Source organism: Oxyura jamaicensis, chromosome 20 (assembly GCF_011077185.1).
Source record: "Oxyura jamaicensis isolate SHBP4307 breed ruddy duck chromosome 20, BPBGC_Ojam_1.0, whole genome shotgun sequence".
Lineage (NCBI taxonomy): Eukaryota > Metazoa > Chordata > Aves > Anseriformes > Anatidae > Oxyura > Oxyura jamaicensis.
Window position 1 is genome coordinate 14,908,379 of NC_048912.1, and position 20,890 is coordinate 14,929,268.

Here is a 20,890-nt window from a genome sequence, read left to right on the forward strand (position 1 = left end):
GACCACGCGTTTCAGCCAATTTTCCAGCAGAGCCCTGGCCCCCCTCCAGCAGCACGGAAAGTTTGCTTTCATTTACGAGGCATTTTTACAGAAGGGCTGTTTGCTGAGTGCAGGTGGGCTGGGGGCGGACAGGGGATGGCCCAGCAGGGCAGAAGCACAGCCCCTTGAGGGGGACGCGCTCTGCGGGAAGCACGAGGCGCAACAAACCCGGGGCTGGACGAGAAGCCCCAGACCTGAGCCGCACGTGGTACGGACTGCAGAGCTGCTCGGCGCTGTCCCGTGTCCCGTCCCTCTCTCTCCCTTCACAAAATGCTGTCCATACTTAGGCAGCCACCGCCGCTCTCCCCTTTCCCAGGCAAAATGTCAGCACGGATCCTCAGCGGCGGGGTAAACAACGCCCGGCTGACACAGCGCAGCGTCCGAGCACCAGCAGGCGCGTGCCATCCATCAGCGGGATCCTGCGGTCCCAGAACCGTCACGGGCCGTCTGCTGGAGGGGACCCACGGCGATGGCTGAGCCCGGCCCCTGCATCCCGACGCCTTCGGGAGGGCACCGGCATCGCCCGGGATCCCGCAGACCCCGTACATGCAGCATCCAACCCACCCCGCGCCCCTCACCTCGCTCCCCGTCCCTCCACCCTGCAGAGGCTGCGATGGCCTCTGGAGGTCGATTTGGAGGTATTTGGAGGTATTTGGAGGTATTTGGAGGTGGATTTGGAGGTGGATTTATATTTATATGGAGGAATTTGGAGGTAAATTCGGAGGCGTATTTGGAGGTGTATTTGGAGTTAATTGGAGGTACATTTGGAGGTAAATTTGGAGATGTATTTATATTTATCTGGAGGTATTTGGAGGTACATTTGGAGGTATATTTGGAGATGTATTTATATTTATATGGAGGTATTTGGAGGTACATTTGGAGGTATATTTGGATTTATTTATATTTATATGGAGGTATTTGGAGGCGCATTTGAAGGTATTTGGAGGTAAATTTGGATGTGTGTTTGGAGGTATATTTGAAGGCATTTGGAGGTACATTTGTAGGTATTTGGAGACAAATTTGGAGATGTATTTGGAGGTGTACTGGAGGTACATTTGGAGGTGTTTGAAGGTAAAATGGAGGTAAAATTGGAGGTTTATTAGAGGTAAATTTGGAGGTCCATTTGGAGTTATTTGGAGGTATTTGGAGGACCATTTGGAGATGTATTGGAGGTACATTTGGAGAAAATTTTTAAGGTAAATTTGGAGGTGTATTTGAGCTAAGTTTGGTGTATTTGAGGTATATTCCAGGTGTATTTGGAGGTGTATTTGGAGGTGTATTGGAGGTGCATTTGCAGATAAATTTGGAGGTGTGTTTGAGGTAGGTTTGGAGGTAAAATGAAGGTATTTTGAGGTAAAATTGGAGGTTTATTAGAGGTAAGTTTGGAGGTCCATTTGGAGATGCATTTGGAGGTCCACCTGGCGATGTACTTGGCGGTATTTGGAGGTGTATTGGAGGTGCATTTGGGGGTAAATTTGGAGGTTTATTAGAGACAAGTTTGGAGGTCCGTTTGGAGGTGTTTGGAGGTGTACTGGGGCCCATTCGGAGCTATTTGGGGGTAAATTCGGAGGTGCTTTGAGGAATAACGGAGTTAAAAATGGCGGGCGGGGGGGGGGGGGGCAGCTCCCGGTCTCCTAGCAACGCGCGCCGGGTTGCCGTGCCCGTGACGCGCGCGGCGCGTGACGCACTTCCGGCCGGTACGGGGACGTGTCGGTGCGCCATGGAGGAGGCGGCGGCGCAGAACGGCAGCGCCGGGCCCGGGGCCTCCTCCTCCGCCGCCCCCTCCGGGGCCGCCGCCGCCGCCCGGCCGCCCGCCACCCCCGAGGGCATGGCGCTGGCCTACGGCAGCCTCGTCCTCATGGCGCTGCTGCCCATCTTCTTCGGGGCGCTGCGCTCCGTCAGCTGCGCCAAGAGCAAGGTACCCGCGGGCCTACCGGGAACGGCCCCGGGAACCGCACCGGGGAGGGGGAGGAGGGCGCGGGGGGGGCCTGCCCCGGTTCCTCGCCGCCCGGTGGGGCCGTGCCCCCTGAGGGGTTCGGGGGCGGCACCGGGGAGCTGCCGCCGCCACCCCCCTCCTCCCCACCCCGGTGCCCCCCCGGTGCACCGGGACCTCCCCCCGGTACCCGGGCCCTGCCCCGGGCCGCAGCTGGGGCTGGTACCGCAGCTCCTCAGGGAGGGGGCTGCTTCCCTAGCCCAGCTTCTTGCTGTTATTCGTCCCTGCTGCTGTGCCCCGGAGCTCCCAGCAGCCCGGTAACCGGGGCCGTGAGCAGCGGGGTTTTTGCCCGCTGGGAGCAGGGAGCGGGACTCGGGGCAGGGCAGCCGCGGCCCCCGGCCCTTCCAGGGGGAGCCCTGGCGTGGGAGGGGACAGCAGGAGGGGACAGCTGTCCCGGTGAGCGCTGCGGGTCTCTCTTGGGGAAGGGCTTAAAAGGGTTTGGCGGAGCCGTTACAGAGGAAATGTTTTGTGAGTCGGGGGCTGCTGAGCGCCAGGAGCACCCCGGGGGCGTCCCAGGGGCGAGGTGAGGACCAAGAGGCTGACGGCAGGGCAGTGGCGTTGGGAGCGCGGTCGCCATATGGCACGCACAGATGGGGACGGGCGGGCACGAGCCGCGAGCTGCCTGGCCCTGCTCTGCCAGAACAGGGACAAACGCAGCGCAGGAGGCAGGGCTCGTCCCGTCCCGTGAGGAAAAGCGCGGGGAATGGAGCAGCCCTGGGAGGGACAGATGCAGCCGGGTTTGCTTTTCCCATCCCGGGCACGGGTCGCCCTAACGTGTCCTCTCCTTCCCTCCCCAGAACTCCTCGGAGATGCCGGAGACCATCACCAGCCGAGACGCTGCTCGATTCCCCATCGTTGCCAGTTGCACCCTTCTGGGGCTCTACCTCTTCTTTAAAGTGAGTGCGCGCCAGAAGGCGGGCTGCTCTGCGTTCTGGCTTACGGTGCTGGGGCAGAAGGCACCCGGTGTCACCGAGCAGGGGACGTGCATTTTCCCCGAGCTGTGCGGCCTTTAAGTAGTTTGGGGCCACGGTGAGGCACCTCTCCCTGCTGCTGAGGGCTCAGGAGGTGGGGTTTAACCCGCAGAGCTGGGAATATTTGAATTTACAGCCTTATCTCCGCTGATAGCCGGCGCCGTACGGCAGCCAGCCCAGGTGGCTTCCGGCCTGCCTGAGCCTCTGCGGGCTGGCGGCCGCAGCGGGCAGCTCCGTGCCCCGGTGTGCGTGGGTCTGTGCCACGGGGAAGGGCTGCGTGGAGGTCACGGAGGCTGCGTGGGGACCGGCTCTGCGGCAGCCGCTGGGGCGGGCAGGATTCGGCCTCCCCACGGTGCGCCCTGCTCCCCCAGCTGAGTTCTGCCCGGAGCTGCCCGTGGGGTAACGGGGCTGCAGCTCCTCCGTCAGCCTAGCGGGAGGAAAGCAGCGAAGGAGTAAATCTGCTGAGCCTCTGCTGGAGGGGGCGGTAGGGCAGCCCCCTCAGCCCCTTCTTTAGGTGCCAGGAAAGAGCTCGGGAGCGTGCAGCGTGCCCCCGTGGTCTGCAGTGTTCCCGTTTGGTGTCAGCGCTGTGCCCTACGCTCTGCTGCCCCAGCATCCTTCCTCCCAGGGGACCGCAGCTCTCCGCACGTGGCAGAGCGCTTCTCCAGGGGTGCAGCAAGCCCTGAATTACGGGGAGGGATTGAACTGGGCGGCAGCTGTGCGTGCTGGGGGGCAGGAGCTCTAAGAACACCCCATAAAACCGGGGCAAGGAGCGCTCGGTTCCTGCAACGTGGGGCAGGGGAGGCGGCGCTGCCTCGCTCCCCGCCGCTCTGCGGGGACCTGGCGGGGAAGCTGTGCCCTCCTTTCTGTAGCGCAGGAGTTATTTTTTGAGCTGAGCAGCTCACAGGTGTGCCACAGCTCGCCTGTTCTGCAAGCAGGCAGCTATTTCCAACACTTCGTATCGGCAGCGCAAGAATTGGGGTTACTGCAGCTCTCCTTCCCGTCCCTGTGGAGCGCCACCGCAGCGGCTGCCGGTCCCGGAGTCAGGCGCTTCCCACAGGTACCAGCGTGGGGAACGTGGTGATCACCCCCCTGTGGTTTTGTCTTGCAGATATTCTCTCAAGAGTACATCAATCTCCTGCTGTCCATGTATTTCTTCGTGCTGGGGATCCTCGCCCTGTCCCACACCATCAGGTAGGGAGGAGAGCTGTGAGCCGGCGGGGTGCTGAGCTGCGGTGTAACGCACCACCGCCGCGTGGCAGAGCCAAATCCCAGCTCCCGGAGCCTTTTCCCTCGGTGGGTCTGGAGGGGAGGCAGGACTGGAGCATGCTGTGAGCCCGTCCTGCAGCAGGAGCTGGGGCAGACCCAGGCTCAGCAGTCCCGGTGGTCCTGTGCTCCGAGCTCGTAGCGGGTGGCCGCCAGCATCCCACCCCGAGGAGCTGCTCCGGCCTGGCACCATCCTCCCTGCCTCGAGGAGGGCAGAGCTCAGCACCGCTGTTCCCTTGCTGCAGCAGCTGGCACGGGCAGCTGGAGCTCGCCGTGACCTCCTCAACGTGTTTGGTGCGAGGTGCTGAAAGCTCAGGCTGTTTCAGTAACCGAAAAGGAAAACTGGCTTCCTGTTTCCTGAGCTTGGGGTGCTGGGGACCAGATGCCTTCCCTAGAGCAGCGCCGCCGTTCCGCTGGGGCTCCGGGCCCGCTCCCAGCTCGCTCCCAGAGCTGTGTCCTGCTGGCCCGGCCAGTTTGGGGTGCCCAGAGGCTTTCTGGGGGCACAGCGCGAGTGCTGGCGTTGGGGTGGGTTCTCCCTTCCCTTACGAGATGCTTTGTGCCTGTTGTCCTAGAGCATCTGGGGGACTGTGACGTGCCAGTGGATCCTCCCCCAGGGGAGGATGATGCTTGGTGACACGCTGGGGCTCACTCCAGTCCCTGACAAGGCAACACCCAGGACTTGCCTGTCCTGCGAGGGCACCGACGTTCATGTGGAGGTGCTGGGCAGTGCCTCGTGCGGGGTTTCTGTGGAACTGCCCTTCTCTGCAGCTCTTTTCTCTTTTCCCAGCCCCATGATGAACAGATTCTTCCCTGCAAACTTCCCCAACAAACAGTACCAGCTCCTCTTCACCCAGGGCTCCGGGGAGAGCAAGGAAGGTACGGCAGCCTGCCAGTCCTCCCGGGTCCTTGAACGTTTTCTCCCTTCGCTGCTCTGTTCCTCCTGTACCTGTTCTGACTCTCGGCCCTTCCGAACAACCTCCCCAAAGACTTGCCTCTTGCTCCTTGCCGTGCCTCTGGAGCCCCCTGAGCGCTGCCAGCTCCGCACAGACGTGCATTGTCTAACCCCGGCACCCTCCGTTTGTTGTCCCTGTCAGGGAATTAAATGCATTCAGTGGCACTAAACGCACCGCTGGTGACACCGCCGAGAGCTCACTGGGAAGAGGGAGCAGGTCTGCCCCTCCTTGCCACAGCAGAGAGCCTGAATCCAATTTCCTCCTTGACAGAAGGCTCACAGATGCTGTCCTTGTGGCAGAGCCTGGCTGAAGGGGACGGTCTGGCTCGCGGTGCGGGCTGCTCGCGCGTCATGTGGACGCGGTGGCCGTGGGCACGGCCGTTTGCACGGGAGGATTCCCCTTTCTGTGGGGCACGAGTGCTGCGGTCTGTGGCGCTGCTGCGCCGTGAACTCGCCCTCCTCTGCCCTGCACAGGAAGGGAAGCTGCCGGGCCTGCCCCTCGGCTGACTTCTCTCTTTTCTTGCAGAAATAGTGAATTACGAGTTCGACACCAAGGACCTCGTATGTCTGGCCCTGAGCAGTGTTGTCGGGGTCTGGTACCTGCTGAGGAAGGTGAGCGAGACTCAGATCTGCTGGGGGGGGGGCAGGGGCTGGGCTAGGTCAGACCGGGACCTCCCTTCCCTCACCGGGCACCTGCGGCGTGGGGCTGCGGCTCTGCAGGTGCCGTGGAGCCCACCTCTCCTTGTGTCCTCCTCAGCACTGGATCGCCAACAACCTCTTCGGGCTGGCGTTTTCCCTCAACGGCGTGGAGCTGCTGCACTTGAACAACGTCAGCACCGGCTGCATCTTGCTCGGGGGCCTCTTCATCTACGACGTCTTCTGGGTAAACGGGAGCGCTCCCCAGGGCGGACGCGAGTTGCAGCCGTTGGCGGAAGGCATGTGCGCGGCCTCGGGCCTCTTCGGAGGCAGCGTGCTGGCTGAACGCACGCTCGCAGTCAGGATTTCCACTTCCCTCGGCCCGGAGGGGTGCGGTGGGGATGATGACAGAATCAAACGCAGGCAGAACGTGGCTCGGCAAAGGGCTGTGATTTTTTAATTCCTGGCCTTTGAGTGCTCAGGGCTGGCGGGGAGCTCACCGGGGAGCCTGGCTGTTGCAGGCTACCCGTGTGTCGAGCACTTCCCGTCCTGGTGACCCGCGTTCCTGGGAGCTGCCCGGCACCTGGCTGGAGGCTGAGGCTGTTCTGGGATGTGCTGATCCCGCTTGTATCAGCGCCTCAGCTCTGCCATCGGCTGCCTTCCTTAGCATCCTTCTGCTCTGCACCGAGAAGCCAGTGCTGGAGTGCCTCCAGGCGTCTTCCCTCAGCTAGCACAGCCCTCCGCTGCCTCTGCTGCGAGGTTTTCCTTATCTTCCTGCAGCGGCTCTGGTTCCTTTTCTCCCGAGTCCTGTGTAATGCCAGTGTTCCTCAGCCCTCCCTGTCTGCCTCCACCTTCTGAATTACCGTTTCAACGTGTCTCAGAGCCTTCAGGTCTGTCCAGCAGCGCTACGGATGCCTGAGGAATCCTTCCCTGTTTCAGCCTGGCTGCAGTGTCTCTGTATTTGGCCGGTGCTCCTCGTTTCACGGATCTCAGCTGTGCTTTTTTTGGTCTGTGTGCCACCTCCAGTGCTCCTGGCTAGAGAGGAGCAAGCCTTCAGACCTCACGTACCCAGCGCCTTGCGCTGCGCTTGGGGTGGGAGCGTCCTCACAGAGCTTTGCAGGACGCAGCCCTCGCTGCTCGGCCGCCTGCTGCTGCCCATCCAGGCCGGCTTCCCCACGTTGAGCTGCTCCCTGCAGGGACCAGGCACTTGGCTCTTAGCCTGGATTTAATCACAGATTGATCCAGGAATTTCTAAAAGGAGGTGGAATTGCTTGGTGCACCCGTGGTACCGTTCCCCTGCGTGGTCCTGGGGAGAAATTGTACCAGGTTCTTTTACCTGGAGCCAGCACGGAGCGTCGTGGCTCCGTGGCGAAGCCCAGAGCTTGCTGCACCGTGTGCGAGCCGAGCTGAAGCCCAGTTGCTTGCTTTAAGGTTTTTCTTCTCAAAATCGCTGCGAGCTGTAGGCACTGACCGGGCTTACCTGCCTCCTGCTGGGCAGCCAGGACTCGAGGCTTGGAGCCGGGAAGGAGCAGAGCCGGGTGCTTGACCTGCGTGTTTACAGTCCGTCCCCAGAGCTGACGGTGTTTAGAGCCGATAGCGCAGTACAGATAAGCGACCTTGGAGCAGATGTCACTGACAACTGCTCCGTCCCTGGAGCTTTGGGCTGGCTGGGACCCGCAGGCAGCTCCCTGCACCCCTTCAGACTTTGTACCGGTGGCTCCCCGGGGCTGAAGGCAGCCAGGTCAGCGCCACTGCCCCGGGGGTGCTGGGGAGGGCAGGGACGGCAGTCAGCTCGCCCCGCTGCCGCCCTGAGAGCGGGACGGCCTCGAGGGGTTCTCCGAGCACTGCTGGGCTCCCCTGCCCACAGCCTCCGGGTGCTGCTGGGGGGAAAATGCTGCGGCGTGCGTGTCCCCGTGCAGCCGTGGTCACCCCGCCTCCTCTGCTTGCCCCTAGGTCTTTGGCACCAACGTGATGGTGACGGTTGCCAAATCGTTCGAGGCTCCGATAAAACGTGAGTAGATGTTCCCGTGCTCCCCCCCAACAGGGGTGCAACTGCAGCTGCTTTAAAAATAAAATAAAAAATGTGAATTTGTGGGTGGTGGAGCGGGCAGTGCCCTGGGGCCTGAGACCTGTGCGTGGGGCTGGCCCCGAGTCCCTCGGGTTTCCTGCTCCAGTGCCCGGGGCTGGCCCAGGGAGGAGCAGGAGGGGGCCTGGGATGGGGCTGGGGTCCTGCCTTGATCCAGCCCCGTTAGGTCAGAGCCGGTGGTGCTGAGCTCTGCTCCCCCTCACTGCCTCTCTCTCTCCTCGCAGTGGTTTTCCCTCAGGACCTGCTGGAGAAGGGTCTGGAGGCCGACAACTTCGCCATGCTGGGCCTGGGAGACATTGTCATTCCAGGTGAGGACACGAGGGGGGGAACGTCACCAGGACCGTGTCCGAGGCAGCCGTGGGGGTGCCAGGCAGGAGGCTCACTCCCCGTGCTGTGCTTCTGGCCCTGCTGGAGCCCCACAGCCTCTCACCGGGGCTGGGAGCTGCGTGGGCCGGGTGCCAGAGCCCCGCCGGGTCTCCCCCCGGGGCCGTGCCGGTGCCGTCCCGGTGCCACGAGAGGGCACTGCGAGCCCAGGCACGGCCGCGGGTGGCTGGAGGCTCTGCCTTCCCCTGCCTCCATCCTCTCCTTCTCCCTGCAGGGATCTTCATCGCCTTGCTGCTGCGCTTTGACATCAGGTGAGGGGGTGGTCGGGAAGGGTCCCGACAGGCTGGGTCTTGCAGCGTGCTCCAGTTGTTGTAGGGGAAAAGGGGGGAAGGCAGGAGCTCGGTTGTGTGCTCTCAGCTGGGGCTTGGGGTGGGGATGCAGGAGAGCAGCTGGAAGAAGAAGCTCCTGGAAGAGCGGAGATGAGCAGGGCTGGGGGTGGGAGCAAGTCCTGAGCTCGTGAGCCTTGCTTAGGGGAGCAACGTGGGGAGAGGACCGGCCTTGGGAGGGGGCAGCAGCACCCAACGGCCTCGCAGGCTCACAGACCCTGAGGAGCAGGGACCACACTGCTGCGGTGTGGAGCGGAGGTGGAGGCAGCGTGAGCCAGAGCTGGGGCGCTGGCACCTGGGGGTGCTGCTCACGTGGAGGCCCAGGGAGGCCTGGCAGCGTGTGTGCCTCCGGGCAGCCATCGGGGAAGGCAGCTCCTTCCCTTCCCACACAGGGCAGCTGCACCTGCTGCCAGGGCGTAGCTCCCAGCAGTTGCCCCACACCAGCAGTCTCTGGTTTGGGAGCCGCTGGGAACGGGGCCACCTCGTGCAGCTGCGGCGCCGCGGCCCCGCTCCTGTCGCTGTTGCACAGCCCCTCCGCTCCGTGCCAGCACTTCCAGGTGTTTCCACCCACATCCTGCCTGCACCTGCTGGGAATCCCAGCTCCCGCGGGCTGCCCTGCAATCAAACGCCACGTGCAGCGAGCAGGCAGCCAGGGGAGGACAGCGGGGGGGGATCCTCTCCCCGGGTCCCAGCACTGACTCGTGCGCCCCACAGCCACCCAGCAGCGGGATCTGACAGCCCCTTCCCCTCCCCACCGCCTCGCACGGCTGTAACCCCATCCCGCCCGGTGCTGTGCTGGTGGCAGTGTCCGTGCTGGCCCCGAGCCCGGGCAGAGCCCTGCACCCCGAGCTGGTGGGAGGTGTCCCAGGTAGCTGGGCCGGCTCCGTTTCAGCCGCTGGCATCCCCGCAGCCCCAGCTGAGTTTGCTCTGCCCCCTTCCCTACAGCCTGAAGAAGAACACGCACACGTATTTCTACACCAGCTTCGTGGCCTACATCTTCGGGCTGGGCCTGACCATATTCATCATGCACATCTTCAAGCACGCCCAGGTAAGCCCTGCCCCGCAGAGGCACGCAGCCGGACACGCCAGCCTGGCTACAAGTGTCCCAAGCACGCCCGGAAAAAGCAGATGTGCTCCCTTGGCTTCGCTTTCCCAGTGCCTGCCTGTGCTTTTCCCTTCCCCCCAAAGCCCCGTGGGTCCGGCTGGAGCTGAGCCCTGCCCCAGGGAGGCTGCTTCAGGCCGAGAGCAGCACCTCAGCACCCAAAGAATGCAGCAGGGGGGCTGCCGGAGCACGCTGCGGGCGCTGTTGCTGCTCTGTGAGGGGCTCTCGGTGTGCTCACAGCCCACAGTGGGAAGAGGGTGCCCAGATACTCCTGGGGCTGGAGGAGGTGCCCAGGAGGGTGCTGAGCTGCAGGTTCACGGGTGGCAGTTGGGTGCCGTTGGCATCCCACGCAACCCCAAATGCTCACCCCCACCGGTGCAACATCCCCACCACGAGCCTGGAGGTTTGCACCCCTCTGCCGGGCAGCCTGCGTGCCAGCGTGGGACCTGCTGGCAGGGGTTTTGTCCTGCCTGGCTCTCGAAGCAGCTTCCTGGGGCTTTCACCTCCCCGTGCAGTGCTGCGACGTGGTGGGCGCAGGGGGGACGGGGCCCTGCCCTCCCGAGGGGCCGTGTGTGCTTGGGTTTAACCCATGTTTTTCTCGCTGGCAGCCTGCTCTTCTGTACCTGGTCCCTGCGTGCATCGGATTCCCGCTGCTTGTGGCCTTGGTGAAGGGAGAAGTAACTGAGATGTTCAGGTGGGCCTCGGCGGGGGTCGGAGCCGTTTTTGCCCGCGGCGCTGGAGCGCACGGAGCATGCAGATGTTCCCACGCCCGGGCACAGCTGGAGGGACAGGTTCATCTGGGCACGCTCTGGGTGCGCGCGGAGGCGGAGGGAGTGTGTCTGTGCCTGCACACGCCGGCCCTGGCTCCTGCCACCTCCCGGGAGCCGGCTGGGAGCGTCGGGGCCGTACCGGCAGGCAGGCGGCAGCTGGGATCGCTGCACGCCCGGGTGACGAGCTCTTCCCGTGCGCTGGCAGGCAGGGGAGGGTGGGACCGCGCACCTGGTGCCGAGATACTTGGTCATTGTGTCCCAGCGCCCGTGGGTGGGGGAGGATGGAACCGGAGCCAGCTGCAGGAGCAGCCGGGGCTGGTTCAAGCACATCCCGGCTTCCCCGCTGGGGTAGAGGAGACAGTTTGCAGCTGTCTCCTCTGGGACTGCAGATGTGGAAACAAGGGGGGCTGGAAAAAGGGAGTCTTCGCTGTGCTCCAGCCCTTCTCACCCTGCCGTGCTCCGGGCATTGCCCGCTGGCAGCAAAAAGGCTTCTCCTGCTCCGGGCTGCCAGGGATGTTTGTTCCCCTGTCATGGCTGAGGACACCTGAAGCAGAGCAGGGAAGGGGGCATCCATCCAGGGCCGCTGGGCTTCCTGTGGGGGCCAGCTCGAGCCCCCAGCCTGCCCAGAGGAAAACCAGTGCCTGAGCCATGCGCAGGCCGTGGGGCAGCGGGGAGTGGGGCTGCCCTGGCCTCCTCCCCCTCCCCTGGGAGCCGCAGGTATGCGTGTTCCCACCGGGCTGTCAGCTGGGCCGGCTCCCCAGCCCTGCAGCACCTGCCCCTGCTTTGATGTCGGGCTTCTGACGATTGCCGCTGCAGGCACCGAGTGTCCTGAGATCGTCCTTCCTGTGCACCTGGGATCCTGCAGCCGCTCTCCCGTGACTCAGCCGCTCGCAGCGGCTCCTCCCTGCTCCTGCCCCACCAAGCGCGCGCGGGGGAGACGAGCTGCGGGTCCTGCCCTGGGTCAGCAACCACCCCCCCGGGGAGCCTGGCAGCTGGCTCTGGGGAAAAATGCCCCCAAAGCGCTGCCGGCTGCTGGTAGCTGAGCTCTGCCGGGGCAAACACGGGGCTGGTAGGCTGCGGGGCCCTCAGCGAGCCTGGGGCTCGCCTTGAAAGCGCCCCAGGTGCTTTCGGAGGAAGCAGGACCTGGCAGGGCTCCTGCCTGCAGGCCAGAGTCCCTCGCTGCAGGAATTCCCCCTCCGTGTAGCTCCCCTGCACCTCTGCAGCGCTTCCACTCCTCCCAGTCGCTCCCTGGGCTCGCTGCCGAGCGCAGCGCCCCGCACACCCCTGGGGTTTCGGTCTGCGGGGTGGGCAGAGCTCAGTGCTGCAGCCCGGGGATGGGAGCTGGGGGAGCAGAGCTGGCTGCCACCGCGTCCGTGGCTCCCAACCTCCCGGGGCAGGCCCCAACCTTGGCTCCGAGCTGCTCCGCAGCCTTCCACTGTCAGGAGTGGGAAACCCACTCTGCCTCTTCCCCCTGCTGTGGCCCTCCTGTCCTCCAGCTGCACCAAAGGCTCTTTTTTTCCCCCGGGGCCTCCAGCCAGCTGCCTCCCGGTGCCCCAGGAGCTGCCTTCTCCCCGGGTCTCAGCCCTCACCCCCCCGGGGCCGGCAGAGGGGGCAGCGGGCTGCCTGCTCAGGGTGCTGGGGTTGCGGCTGTCTCACTTGGAAACTCTTCTGCTTTTTTTCTCTCTTTCTCTCTCTCTTCCCCCCTCTCCTTTCTGCCCTGTCCTTCCCCCTTTCCCTTCCTGCTTCCTGTCTCCTGCAGCTATGAGTCCTCTGCTGAAATCTTGCCGCACACGCCACGGCTCACCCACTTCCCCACCGTGTCCGGCTCGCCGGCCAGCCTTGCTGATTCCATGCAGCAGAAATTGTCCTGCCCCCGCCGACGCCGGCAGCAAAGCCCCAGTGCCATGTAGCAATCGCGCACGGTGCCCTTTCTTTGTCTGTCGCTCTGGCCAGGTAGGGACCCTTCCCAGCTCCCCCCTTTCCCCAGCCTTCGCCTCGCTGCTCTGGGCTGGCTTCTCCTCCTCTGGGGGCTCTGAAGGGGGCGAGGAGCTGACGTCCCTGCCCCTTGTGCTCCCCCATTTCCTCCGTTAGGGCTCAGGGCAGTGCCGTGGGGGTTTTTCGGGCAGAGGAGTGGGGCCCTGGGGGTGTTGCTGCTGTTTTTCTTGCAGCCCCCCCCCTTTGCAAACCAGCGCTCGGCCCTGCGTGGGGAGCCCGGTGCTATCGGGGGGGGGCCCAGCTGTGCTTCGGGGAGCAGGGATCAGGATGGAGGGACAGGCTCCCAGGCACAGACCTGGCCCGGCCCCCCCCTCCGAGGCCGTCCCGGTGCTCCAGGCTGCTCTCAGCACGTGCTTGTCCCCAGAGCACGGCTCACCCCTGCTAATTGTGCCCCTCTCCTCCCTCTGTCCCCAGCTACGAGGAGAGCTCTACCCCCAAGGAGGCGCCGGGGGCCTCCAAGGAGGAGCCGACAGAAGCTGACAAGAAGGAGAAGTGACCTTGCCCGTGGGCCGGGCCCGGCGCTGCTGGGCTGGGGCCCTTCCAGACCTCCCTCAAGTGACAGACGACGAAACAATTGTGCCAGAGCATCGTGTTGTGTGTGTCGGAGCAGCCGCCCAGGTGGGGCATCGATGTCCGCTGCGTGTCCACCCCCCTCCCGCCGGCCCCCCGGGGCCGTGCAGCCCTGCTCCCTTTCGCTTTGGCTCCTGCGTGGGCGCAGAGCGGGCGGGCGGCGATCCACAGCCCGGTTTTTAAATTTTGTATTGTGCATTTGCTTTCTCTCATATTAAACCATCTCAAAGGAAGGAGGGTGCTGCCAGTGCCGGGGGGGTTATCGGGGCTGCTCCGGCCTGGGGTGTGATCCACGGGTGGGTGTCCCGGCCCTTCCAGCAGCTTCATTCCCCCCTTGGGGTCTGGGATCCTTGTGTCTGTGCCCAAGTGACCGTCCCCTTCCCCTCCTCCAGCTCTCTGCATTGCCCTGGCCCAGTCCCAACCTGGCTTTGATGCCACAGCACCGAGATTTAGGGCCGTGGCCGCTGCACCCAGGTCTGGGGACAGGGTGCTGTGGGCAGGGGCAGCCCCAGCAGCCTTCCTGGTTCCTGCTGGGGCCGTTTGCCGTCTGCCTCGCGGCACCAGCAGTGTCCTCCCTGCCCGCCTCGGGGCAGGCGTGCAGAGGATCCCGCATCCCTCGGGCCATGCCCACTGCCAGAATAAATAGAAAGTGTTTGCTGGCTTGGCAGCCCCTCCACAAAAGCCGTATTGAGCTATTATTCCCCGCCTCGGCTGCGAGCACTAAAAGTGGCGCCTCGCGTTCTGCCATCTAATGACCCTTCGCAGCCTCCTACAGATGTTTTCTATGACTTACAGCTCCTTTTCCAACAGCCCTGTCCGCAAAAACAAGAGGGGCCACTTTAATTCCAATTAAATACCTCCAGCTAAGCAAACAGTGTGCAGCAGGGCCTGGGCACGGTGCGGCCGACAGGCCCGGCCCACGGAGTCGCTGAGTCTAGACTCCAGATGTGATTCCACCAGCCTCCAGTGCCCCATGGAAAAGGACGTGGGGCGCAGCGCCCTGCCCCGAGCCTGCGGGTCCGGCACCGCGTCCCGCGAGGTTCTGAGTCCTCCCCAGCTTCGGCTGGGGGCAGCCACGGGGGTCTCGCACCTACCCCTGCTCAGCCTCCAGCCTGCCGGGGTGTTGGGGTGCAGGTGGTGCCCGAGCTGTGCCCCTCGTGTCACCCTCTGCCTCCTCACTCCTTGCTCCTGCCCACGAGGCTTGGGGCAGCAGGAGCATGGCAGTGAGCTGGGACCTTTCCAAGGGCTCGCAGTGGCGCCACGGGGAGCGGAAAGCAGGGAGAGGGGAGAGCGGGGTCACCGCGGCCCTGCCCGGCTGATAAGCGGGGCAGAGCCCGGAGGAAGGAAGCGCTCGGGCCCTGCAAGGAGCTGGGAGCGGAGCCAGCGCCTGGGCGGCCCCCGGGGCTCGCCTGCCCCTGCTGCACCTGGGTCCTGCAGCGGCTGCGCGGCTCCGCTCTGTCTGGGCCACCTTCCCCCCGCCGCGGGGTCCCTCCGGCTCGTGGGGGACACGGAAAAAAACACCCCGGCTCCAGCATGAGCCCTCCATCCACAGGGCTGGGGGACGGCTCCATCCCCGCTGCCCCGGCTGTGGGGTTTGGGGCGATCCCCCCCCCAAACGCTGCCTGTAGCATCACAGAGCCACGCAGGCGCCCCAGGCACCTTCCCCTTGTGCCAGGAGCTGCAGCTCAGCCCCGCAGCCCCCCCAGGACGGGCTGCGGGCACACAGGGAGCAGCCGTGGGTGCAAACGCTGAGCTGGGGTGGGAATTGCTGGTGCCTGGGGGGAGGCACATGGGGACTGCTGGTCCCCGGAGCCCTGCAGAGCCTCCCCACAAGGGATGGGTGCTGGGTGCAGCACCCTGCAGCATCTGCCCTGTCCCCGGCTGGCAGCACCTGGAGCCAGGGACGCCCGGCCGTGGTGGGGGGGCCGCTGATGAGAGCTGGGGTCCCACGGAGCGCCGGCGCCCGGCCGTCGGCTGCGAGCAGGGAAAGGAAGCAGGCGAGAGCAGCCCCATCCCCAGCCTGCCGGCGAGGAGGGGCAGGAAGCTGGAATAAATCCCAGGAAGGGCCGCCTGGCTCCAGCTGGTCTGGGCTGCAGCGGATGGAGCCGGGAACGGGAAGGGAGAAGGCGGGAGGGGAACGCGCGGGGGCTTTCTCAGGCCTCGGCCGTGCTCCAGCTGTGCAACGGGTGCTGGTGGCCCCAGGCAGCATTGGGGCTCCTAATAGGCATGGGGATGGCTGGGCTGGAGGCAATGCACAAGGCTGAGTAGACAAAATTTGGGGGGGGGGGGCATTCAGGTGGGGGGCACCCAGCCTGCACCCTGGTGTCTGCAGGTCCATGGGATCCCCTCCTGTGCTCGGCCACTCGTCCACATCTGGCTCCGCGCTGCTGGGACGCGGTGTCCTGCTGAGCCCATCCCACTGCTGCTGCTTTTAGGGGTACAAAGCCCATCCTGAGCCCCCCCCCCAAATGCATCAGTGCCCAGTTCCACGTTGCAGAGCCCTGCACGCAGAGCTGGGTGCTGCCCCGGGGCTGTGGCAGCCCGTCCCCAGCGTCCCCACGGCACAGGCAGCCCCTCGGCAGCCCGGTGCGGCCGTGCCCTGTGTGGTCCCGCCGGTGCAGGGGGGGAATGGCCGGGGGCTTTGATGTGCTCGGCTGCTGGGCAACCCCTGCTCGGCGCAAAGCAGCCGCGCTCCCGGCCGGGCTGCGCCCCACCAGCGCCATATGGCCGAGGCCGCTGTTACCGCGCCGCGCGCCCCGTTCCCAGAATTGAGATGGAAATGAAGCCATCCGTCTTGCCGGCCGACACCGGCACCCGGCTACGGCCAGGGCAGCGTCACGGGGCCTCGCCGGCAGCCCCAGCACCCCAACGTGCCAAGGGGGGGTCCCACAAACAGGGGACCCTGCAGGATGGGGGGACACCCGTCCCTGTCCCCATGCCACCCGGGGTGCTCGAGGCTTCCTTGTCCCGGCCGCGGCGCATTGTTGGCGGCGCAGCTGGCGGGCGCCCGGCCGGCCGGCGGCACTGAAAGGCATTCCTGCGCACAATGTCCCCGGCCTCCCCGCCGCGGCCGGGCCGCCACCGCCAGATGGGGGCTAATTAGTGGCTTTGAGAGCCGCGGTGGGAACCGGGCAGCACCAGGCCCTCCGCGGGGCCCTGAATGGAGGGGGCGACCCCAGCGCCGTGCCCACCCTGGGAACCGCTCTGGGATGAAGGGACAGAGGGACAGAGGGAGGGACAGAGGGACGGATGTGCTCACAAAGCCAAAGGGATGGAGGGACCGAGGGATGGGAGGACGGAGGGATGCAGCTGTCCCCGGCCGTGCTGGCAGGGCGGAGCCCAGAGGTGTTGGGTTAAAGCCCATCCATGTGCAGCAGGCTCCAGGGTTGCCCCCATCCTGCAGAGGAAGATGAGGAGAGGCCTTTGGCTCACTCCACACCTGGGGAGATGCTGCAGCTCTGTGCAGAGCCAGGTGCAGGCATGGGGGTGGAGGGGTCTGGCCCCTGACCCAACCCTGCCACGAGGACGGGGGAGCCTGGTGCACCCACACCGGGCACCCACAGGTGTGCCTGTGTCCACCCCTGCCTCTGCAGCCGCTGTGTGCACGCGTGTTTGTGCACGTGTGAGCATCTACGGGGCTGTGCACGGGTGTGCTTCCTTGTGCACGCCTGTGCGTGTGCATGCATGCATGTACGTCTGCATGTGCCCGTGGCCGTGCTGCACACACGTCCCTGAGCGTGCGGGTGGCCGAGGAGGCTGCAGCTGGCCTCAGAAGGCCGCTCGCGGCTGCTCTGCTCCTGCCGCCGGGGCCCTGCCCGCAGCTGCGGGTCGGGTCCTGCCCAAGGCCCCCGCCGAGCCGCGGCTGTGCCTCCCTGCAGGTGCGGGGACCCGGTAACGATCATTACCGCTAATTAGCGCTCGGATCGGAAGCCCTTCAGGGCAGGGCCTGGTTTGGTTTCGGCTCGAGTCCCCACGAAGGCTGCAGCCGTCCAGGCGGGACCTGCCCGTCCCCGTCCCCGTCCCCGTCCCGCAACCGGGACCCCCCCCGGGGCCGCAGCTCCGCGCACACCGGGGGGAGCCGGGGGGGGGCGGCCCGAGGGTGCCGCTCACCGGGCCCTGGCGAGTAGGGGTCCCCGTGGGGTGTCCCCCTGTCCCCGTGTACCCGCGGGGTGCCGGTGCCCCGTGGCCGTGCCCCGGTGGCCGTAGGTGCCCCCCCCCCCTCCCCCCGCCCCGCCCCCGTCGCCATGGGCACCGCCCGCGAGGCGCCGCGCTGACAGCGCGCGGGGTTTTATGAATGGGTGACGTCACGGCCCTGGCGTCTAACGGTCTGAGCCGCCGGGGGGCGGGGGTGGGGGGGTGGGAGGGGGGGCGGCAGCGGGGCCGGGGGGCGCCGGGGGTCCAGGAGGGCTGGGGGGGGGGGGAGTGAGGGGCGGGATGGGCTGCGGGGGGCGAGGGGGCCGCAGGGCCCCGGGGGAGGCATCGGGGGGGGGGGGGGGGGGGGGGCGGGGGGGCCCCGGCGGGGGGGGGCCCCCGGGGGGGGGGGGACGCCGGGGGCCTGCGGGGAGCCCGGGGTGATGCGGGGAGCCCCCGTTACGGACCCGTGGCGGGACGGACGCCCACGCACCCCTCCAGCCCCCGCACCCCTCCAGCCCCCTCCTCGTATTCCAAGCCCCCCACCCGCTCTCTCCCTCCCGCGGCCCCTTTAAGCCTCTGCCCTTCGGGGCGCATGAATGGGGCGGGCGCCGCCGGCCCCGCCCCTGCAGCGCCGCCATTGGCCGCCTCTCTCCCCACGGCCCCGCCCCCGTCGGCAGCGCTCTATAATTGGCGCGGCGCGGCTCGGCGGGGCGCAGCGCTTCCACGGCCGCCCGAGGGGTCCTAACGCCGCCCGCCGCGCTCCGCTCCGCCGCTCTGCCATGAAGGTCGCCGCCGTCGCCCCGTCGCCGCTGCCCGCCGGTCCCGGCGGGGCGCTGAAGGCGGTGCGGCCCGGGGAGGCCGCCCGCTGCGGGCCGGGCCCGGGGGCGATCGCGGCGGAGCAGGCGGCGGCCGCGCTGCTGTACGACATGAAGGGCTGCTACTCGCGGCTGCGGGCGCTGGTGCCCACCCTGCCGCGGCACCGGCGGGTCTCCAAGGTGGAGCTGCTGCAGCATGTCATCGACTACATCTGGGACCTGCAGCTCGCGCTGCAGCCCGGGCCCCCCCCGGCCCCCCGCCGCCGCCGAGCCCCCCGAGGTGAGTGCGGTGCCGGGGCTGCTCCGAGCCCTGCCCGGTCCCGGGCTGCACCGGGCCCCCCGCGCCCCTTCCTCGGCGGCCCCGGGGACTTCTCCCACCGGGCCCTTCTCCCCCCGGGCTGCGGCCCGGCCGCCCCCCTCCGCTCCTCCCTTCCCGGGGCGTCCCCACCACCGTCACCCCCCTGTCTGCCCCCCTCGCACCCCGGGACGCCCCCCCTTGTCATCCTCCTGTCCCTCTCCGGTCCCCGAGCAGCACTGACCGTCCGCTTCGTTCCGTTCCCGCAGGCTCCGTGCATGCCCGCTGCCGACCGCATCCTGTGCCGCTGAGACCTCCACGGACCTGCCGGGACCCCCAGTGCCGCTCTCCGGACGGGACCCCCGGGCACGGATGGGACCCGCAGCTGCGGGGCTGTGGTCGGGGCCCCCCCCGGGGTCCGGAGGCCGCGGCTCGTAACCTTCTCAGATTGCTGAGAGCATTCCCGTATTGTATATTACAATGATGCTGGAGAATATTGTTCTACAATAGCTGGAGTTTTGTTATTAAACAAGCCCTGATTACCAGGCACGCGTCTTCTTCGTGGCTGTATTGCACGGGGCTTTTTGGGGTGATTCCTCCTGGCTTGACCCCCCCCAGCCTGGGCACACAGCAGGAGTCCCGCAGGAGCCCGTCTTGGGCTGGGGGGGTAGTGAGGGAGCACTGGGGCTGGCAGTGCCCCTGTACTGGTGGTACTGGGGTGCTGTGGGGCAGAGGCTGTGTGTGAGTGACCCCCCTCCCCCCAAATGGGACAATGGGCATTGAGCCCTGGGGGGGGGGGGGGGGCCACACCTGCGTGTGGGCATGCCCTGGCATCTCCCTGTGCTTCCCCTCTGGGGTTTGGGGCTCCAGGGGGTTCTCCTCACCCCCCCCCGTAGGGCACCGGGGGGCTCAGGGGGCAGGGCTGGGGCTGGTGGGGGCTCCCTGCAGTGAGTTGATGTGGCGGCGGGGGGGGGTGTTAAGGTGGCACGTCCTGGTCCCAGCACCCTGCTCACGGGGGCTGCTCCTGGAGCTGGTGGCTGTGCCCTTGCTGCCCCCCAGCAGGCCCCGGGGGTGGGGGGGGGGGCGCAGCCTGCTCCAGCTCCTGGGCTCCGGCATGGTCTGAGGCTGAGAGCGGACCCCCAGGCAGGCACGGGCAGGGGCAGCTGCTTCCCACCTGGTTCCCACCCGGTGCTGGGACGCCTCTCCATGGGTGGGTGCCATGGCGGGGGGGGGGGGGGCCCGGGGGCGGGGGGGGGGCCCTGTGCCTGGGGGGGGGGCGGCAGGGGCGAGCTGCAGCCCCGGCCACCGTGGGGGCAGCTCCGGGGCCTGCCCTCGTCCCGCTTCCCTGCAGGGCTGCCCGCGGCCTCCCGTAACTCGCACACGGTCACCGGCCAGGTGACTGGGCAGGGGACACAGCAGGGGACAGTCCCCCCGTGTGCTGCCCGGAGCAGCAGCTCCTGCGGGCCCCGGGGTGCCGGTGCCGGCCCTGGGGACACGGAGCAGCCCGCAGCAGGAGGAAGTTGCACGGCCGGGATTGTGCAAGCCCGCAGCTGTGGGTGCCCCGCGGCCGTGGAGGCACCCAGGAGGCTGCCCCGTGACTCAGGAGCCGTCCTTGGGGCCACCGTGCCTGGCCCTTCCCGCTGGGCCGAGGGGACAAAGCGGGGTCTGGGGGCTCTGCTTGCGCCCCCCGGGCTAGCACTTCTCCAAGGCCCCCTGCTACAGTCCCCCCGGGTGCTGCGTGCCCGGGGATGGGGGCGGCAGCGGGTCGGGGTCTGCCCGGGCCGGGGGCCTCCCGGCCGAGGTGGGGGCCGTGGGGGTCCCTCAGTACTCCCGCAGTGCTCCCGCGGTCCCCTCCCGGCTGCCGGGGCACGGCCTGGCTCAGCCCCCCCCCGGCCCTGTCCCGGCTGGGGCAGCAGCAGGGGACACACCGGGGGGGGTGCCGGGGGCTGCGGACCCCTGTGGATGAACCCATCCATCACCCCAGCGACCTCCCCGTCATCCCCTGGCTGTCCTCCAGCACCCCCCCGCCCCCCCCCCCCAGCACCCCCGGACCCCCCAACGCCCCCCCCGCCCCCCCCGGCGGGCGCCCAGCCCCGGGGGCGCGGCGCTGCCGTGGCCGTGCCGCTGGGTCCCCCTCCCGGTGTCCGCCCGCACTGCACGGCCCGGCCCGGCCTCACCGGGGGGGGGGCGTCTGGGGGCTGGAAGGGGGCAGCGGGGCCGTGCCGGGCTCCAGCAAAGCAGCCGCAGCCGCACCGGGCTTGGACCGGGCCGCTGGGGGATGCGGGGCCTGGGGATGGAGCCACGGGGAGCTGGGGCTCTGTGCGTGGCTCCCTGTGGATCTGGGCTCCCTATGGGACACCCCGGGGAGCAGGGATCCTTGTGTGGCACCCCAGGGGAGCAGGGCTTCATGCGTGGCACCGTGTCCTGCCGCCCCACCTCTCTGCTCCCACCCCAGCCCCGTGCCCTCGCCACGTGGCACCGCTGTCCTCCATCCCAGGGGTCCGTGATGGAGGCTGTGGCAGGAGCCTGGCACCTCTGGGGACGGTCGGAGAGCTGAGG

At 67.0% G+C, this 20,890-nt stretch overlaps 2 protein-coding genes across 3 annotated transcripts; both read left to right on the forward strand.

The window, feature by feature from the left end:
- The first annotated feature begins 1,715 nt into the window (after positions 1–1,715).
- HM13 (histocompatibility minor 13) lies at positions 1,716–13,320 on the forward strand. 2 transcript variants are annotated; one of them, XM_035343598.1, is made up of 13 exons: positions 1,716–1,957; positions 2,830–2,928; positions 4,112–4,194; positions 5,054–5,142; positions 5,745–5,830; positions 5,976–6,101; positions 7,808–7,865; positions 8,165–8,248; positions 8,539–8,575; positions 9,596–9,698; positions 10,361–10,446; positions 12,282–12,475; positions 12,932–13,320. In XM_035343598.1, the coding sequence occupies exons 1-12, from the start codon at positions 1,760–1,762 to the stop codon at positions 12,430–12,432; spliced, it is 1,200 nt and encodes a 399-aa protein (XP_035199489.1). In that variant the 5' UTR covers positions 1,716–1,759; the 3' UTR covers positions 12,433–12,475; positions 12,932–13,320. The 2 variants fall into 2 exon arrangements, with proteins under 2 accessions (XP_035199489.1, XP_035199490.1); XM_035343599.1 differs by lacking the exon at positions 12,282–12,475.
- A 4,595-nt stretch (positions 13,321–17,915) lies between these two features.
- ID1 (inhibitor of DNA binding 1, HLH protein) lies at positions 17,916–18,747 on the forward strand. Its single transcript, XM_035343948.1, is given in 3 exon segments — positions 17,916–18,273; positions 18,275–18,316; positions 18,601–18,747. Coding segments are annotated over 3 exon segments (357 nt in total). The 5' UTR covers positions 17,916–18,000; the 3' UTR covers positions 18,643–18,747.
- The last annotated feature ends 2,143 nt before the right edge of the window (positions 18,748–20,890 follow it).

Bases quoted from the DNA above. Each gene is read 5' to 3' on its own strand.
- HM13 (XM_035343598.1), top strand. From the start codon at position 1,760: ATGGAGGAGGCGGCGGCGCAGAACGGCAGCGCCGGGCCCGGGGCCTCC. The intron at 8,576-9,595 runs GTGAGGGGGTGG...CCTTCCCTACAG, and splicing joins CTGCTGCGCTTTGACATCAG to CCTGAAGAAGAACACGCACA. The intron at 10,447-12,281 runs GTGGGCCTCGGC...TGTCTCCTGCAG, and splicing joins GAAGTAACTGAGATGTTCAG to CTATGAGTCCTCTGCTGAAA.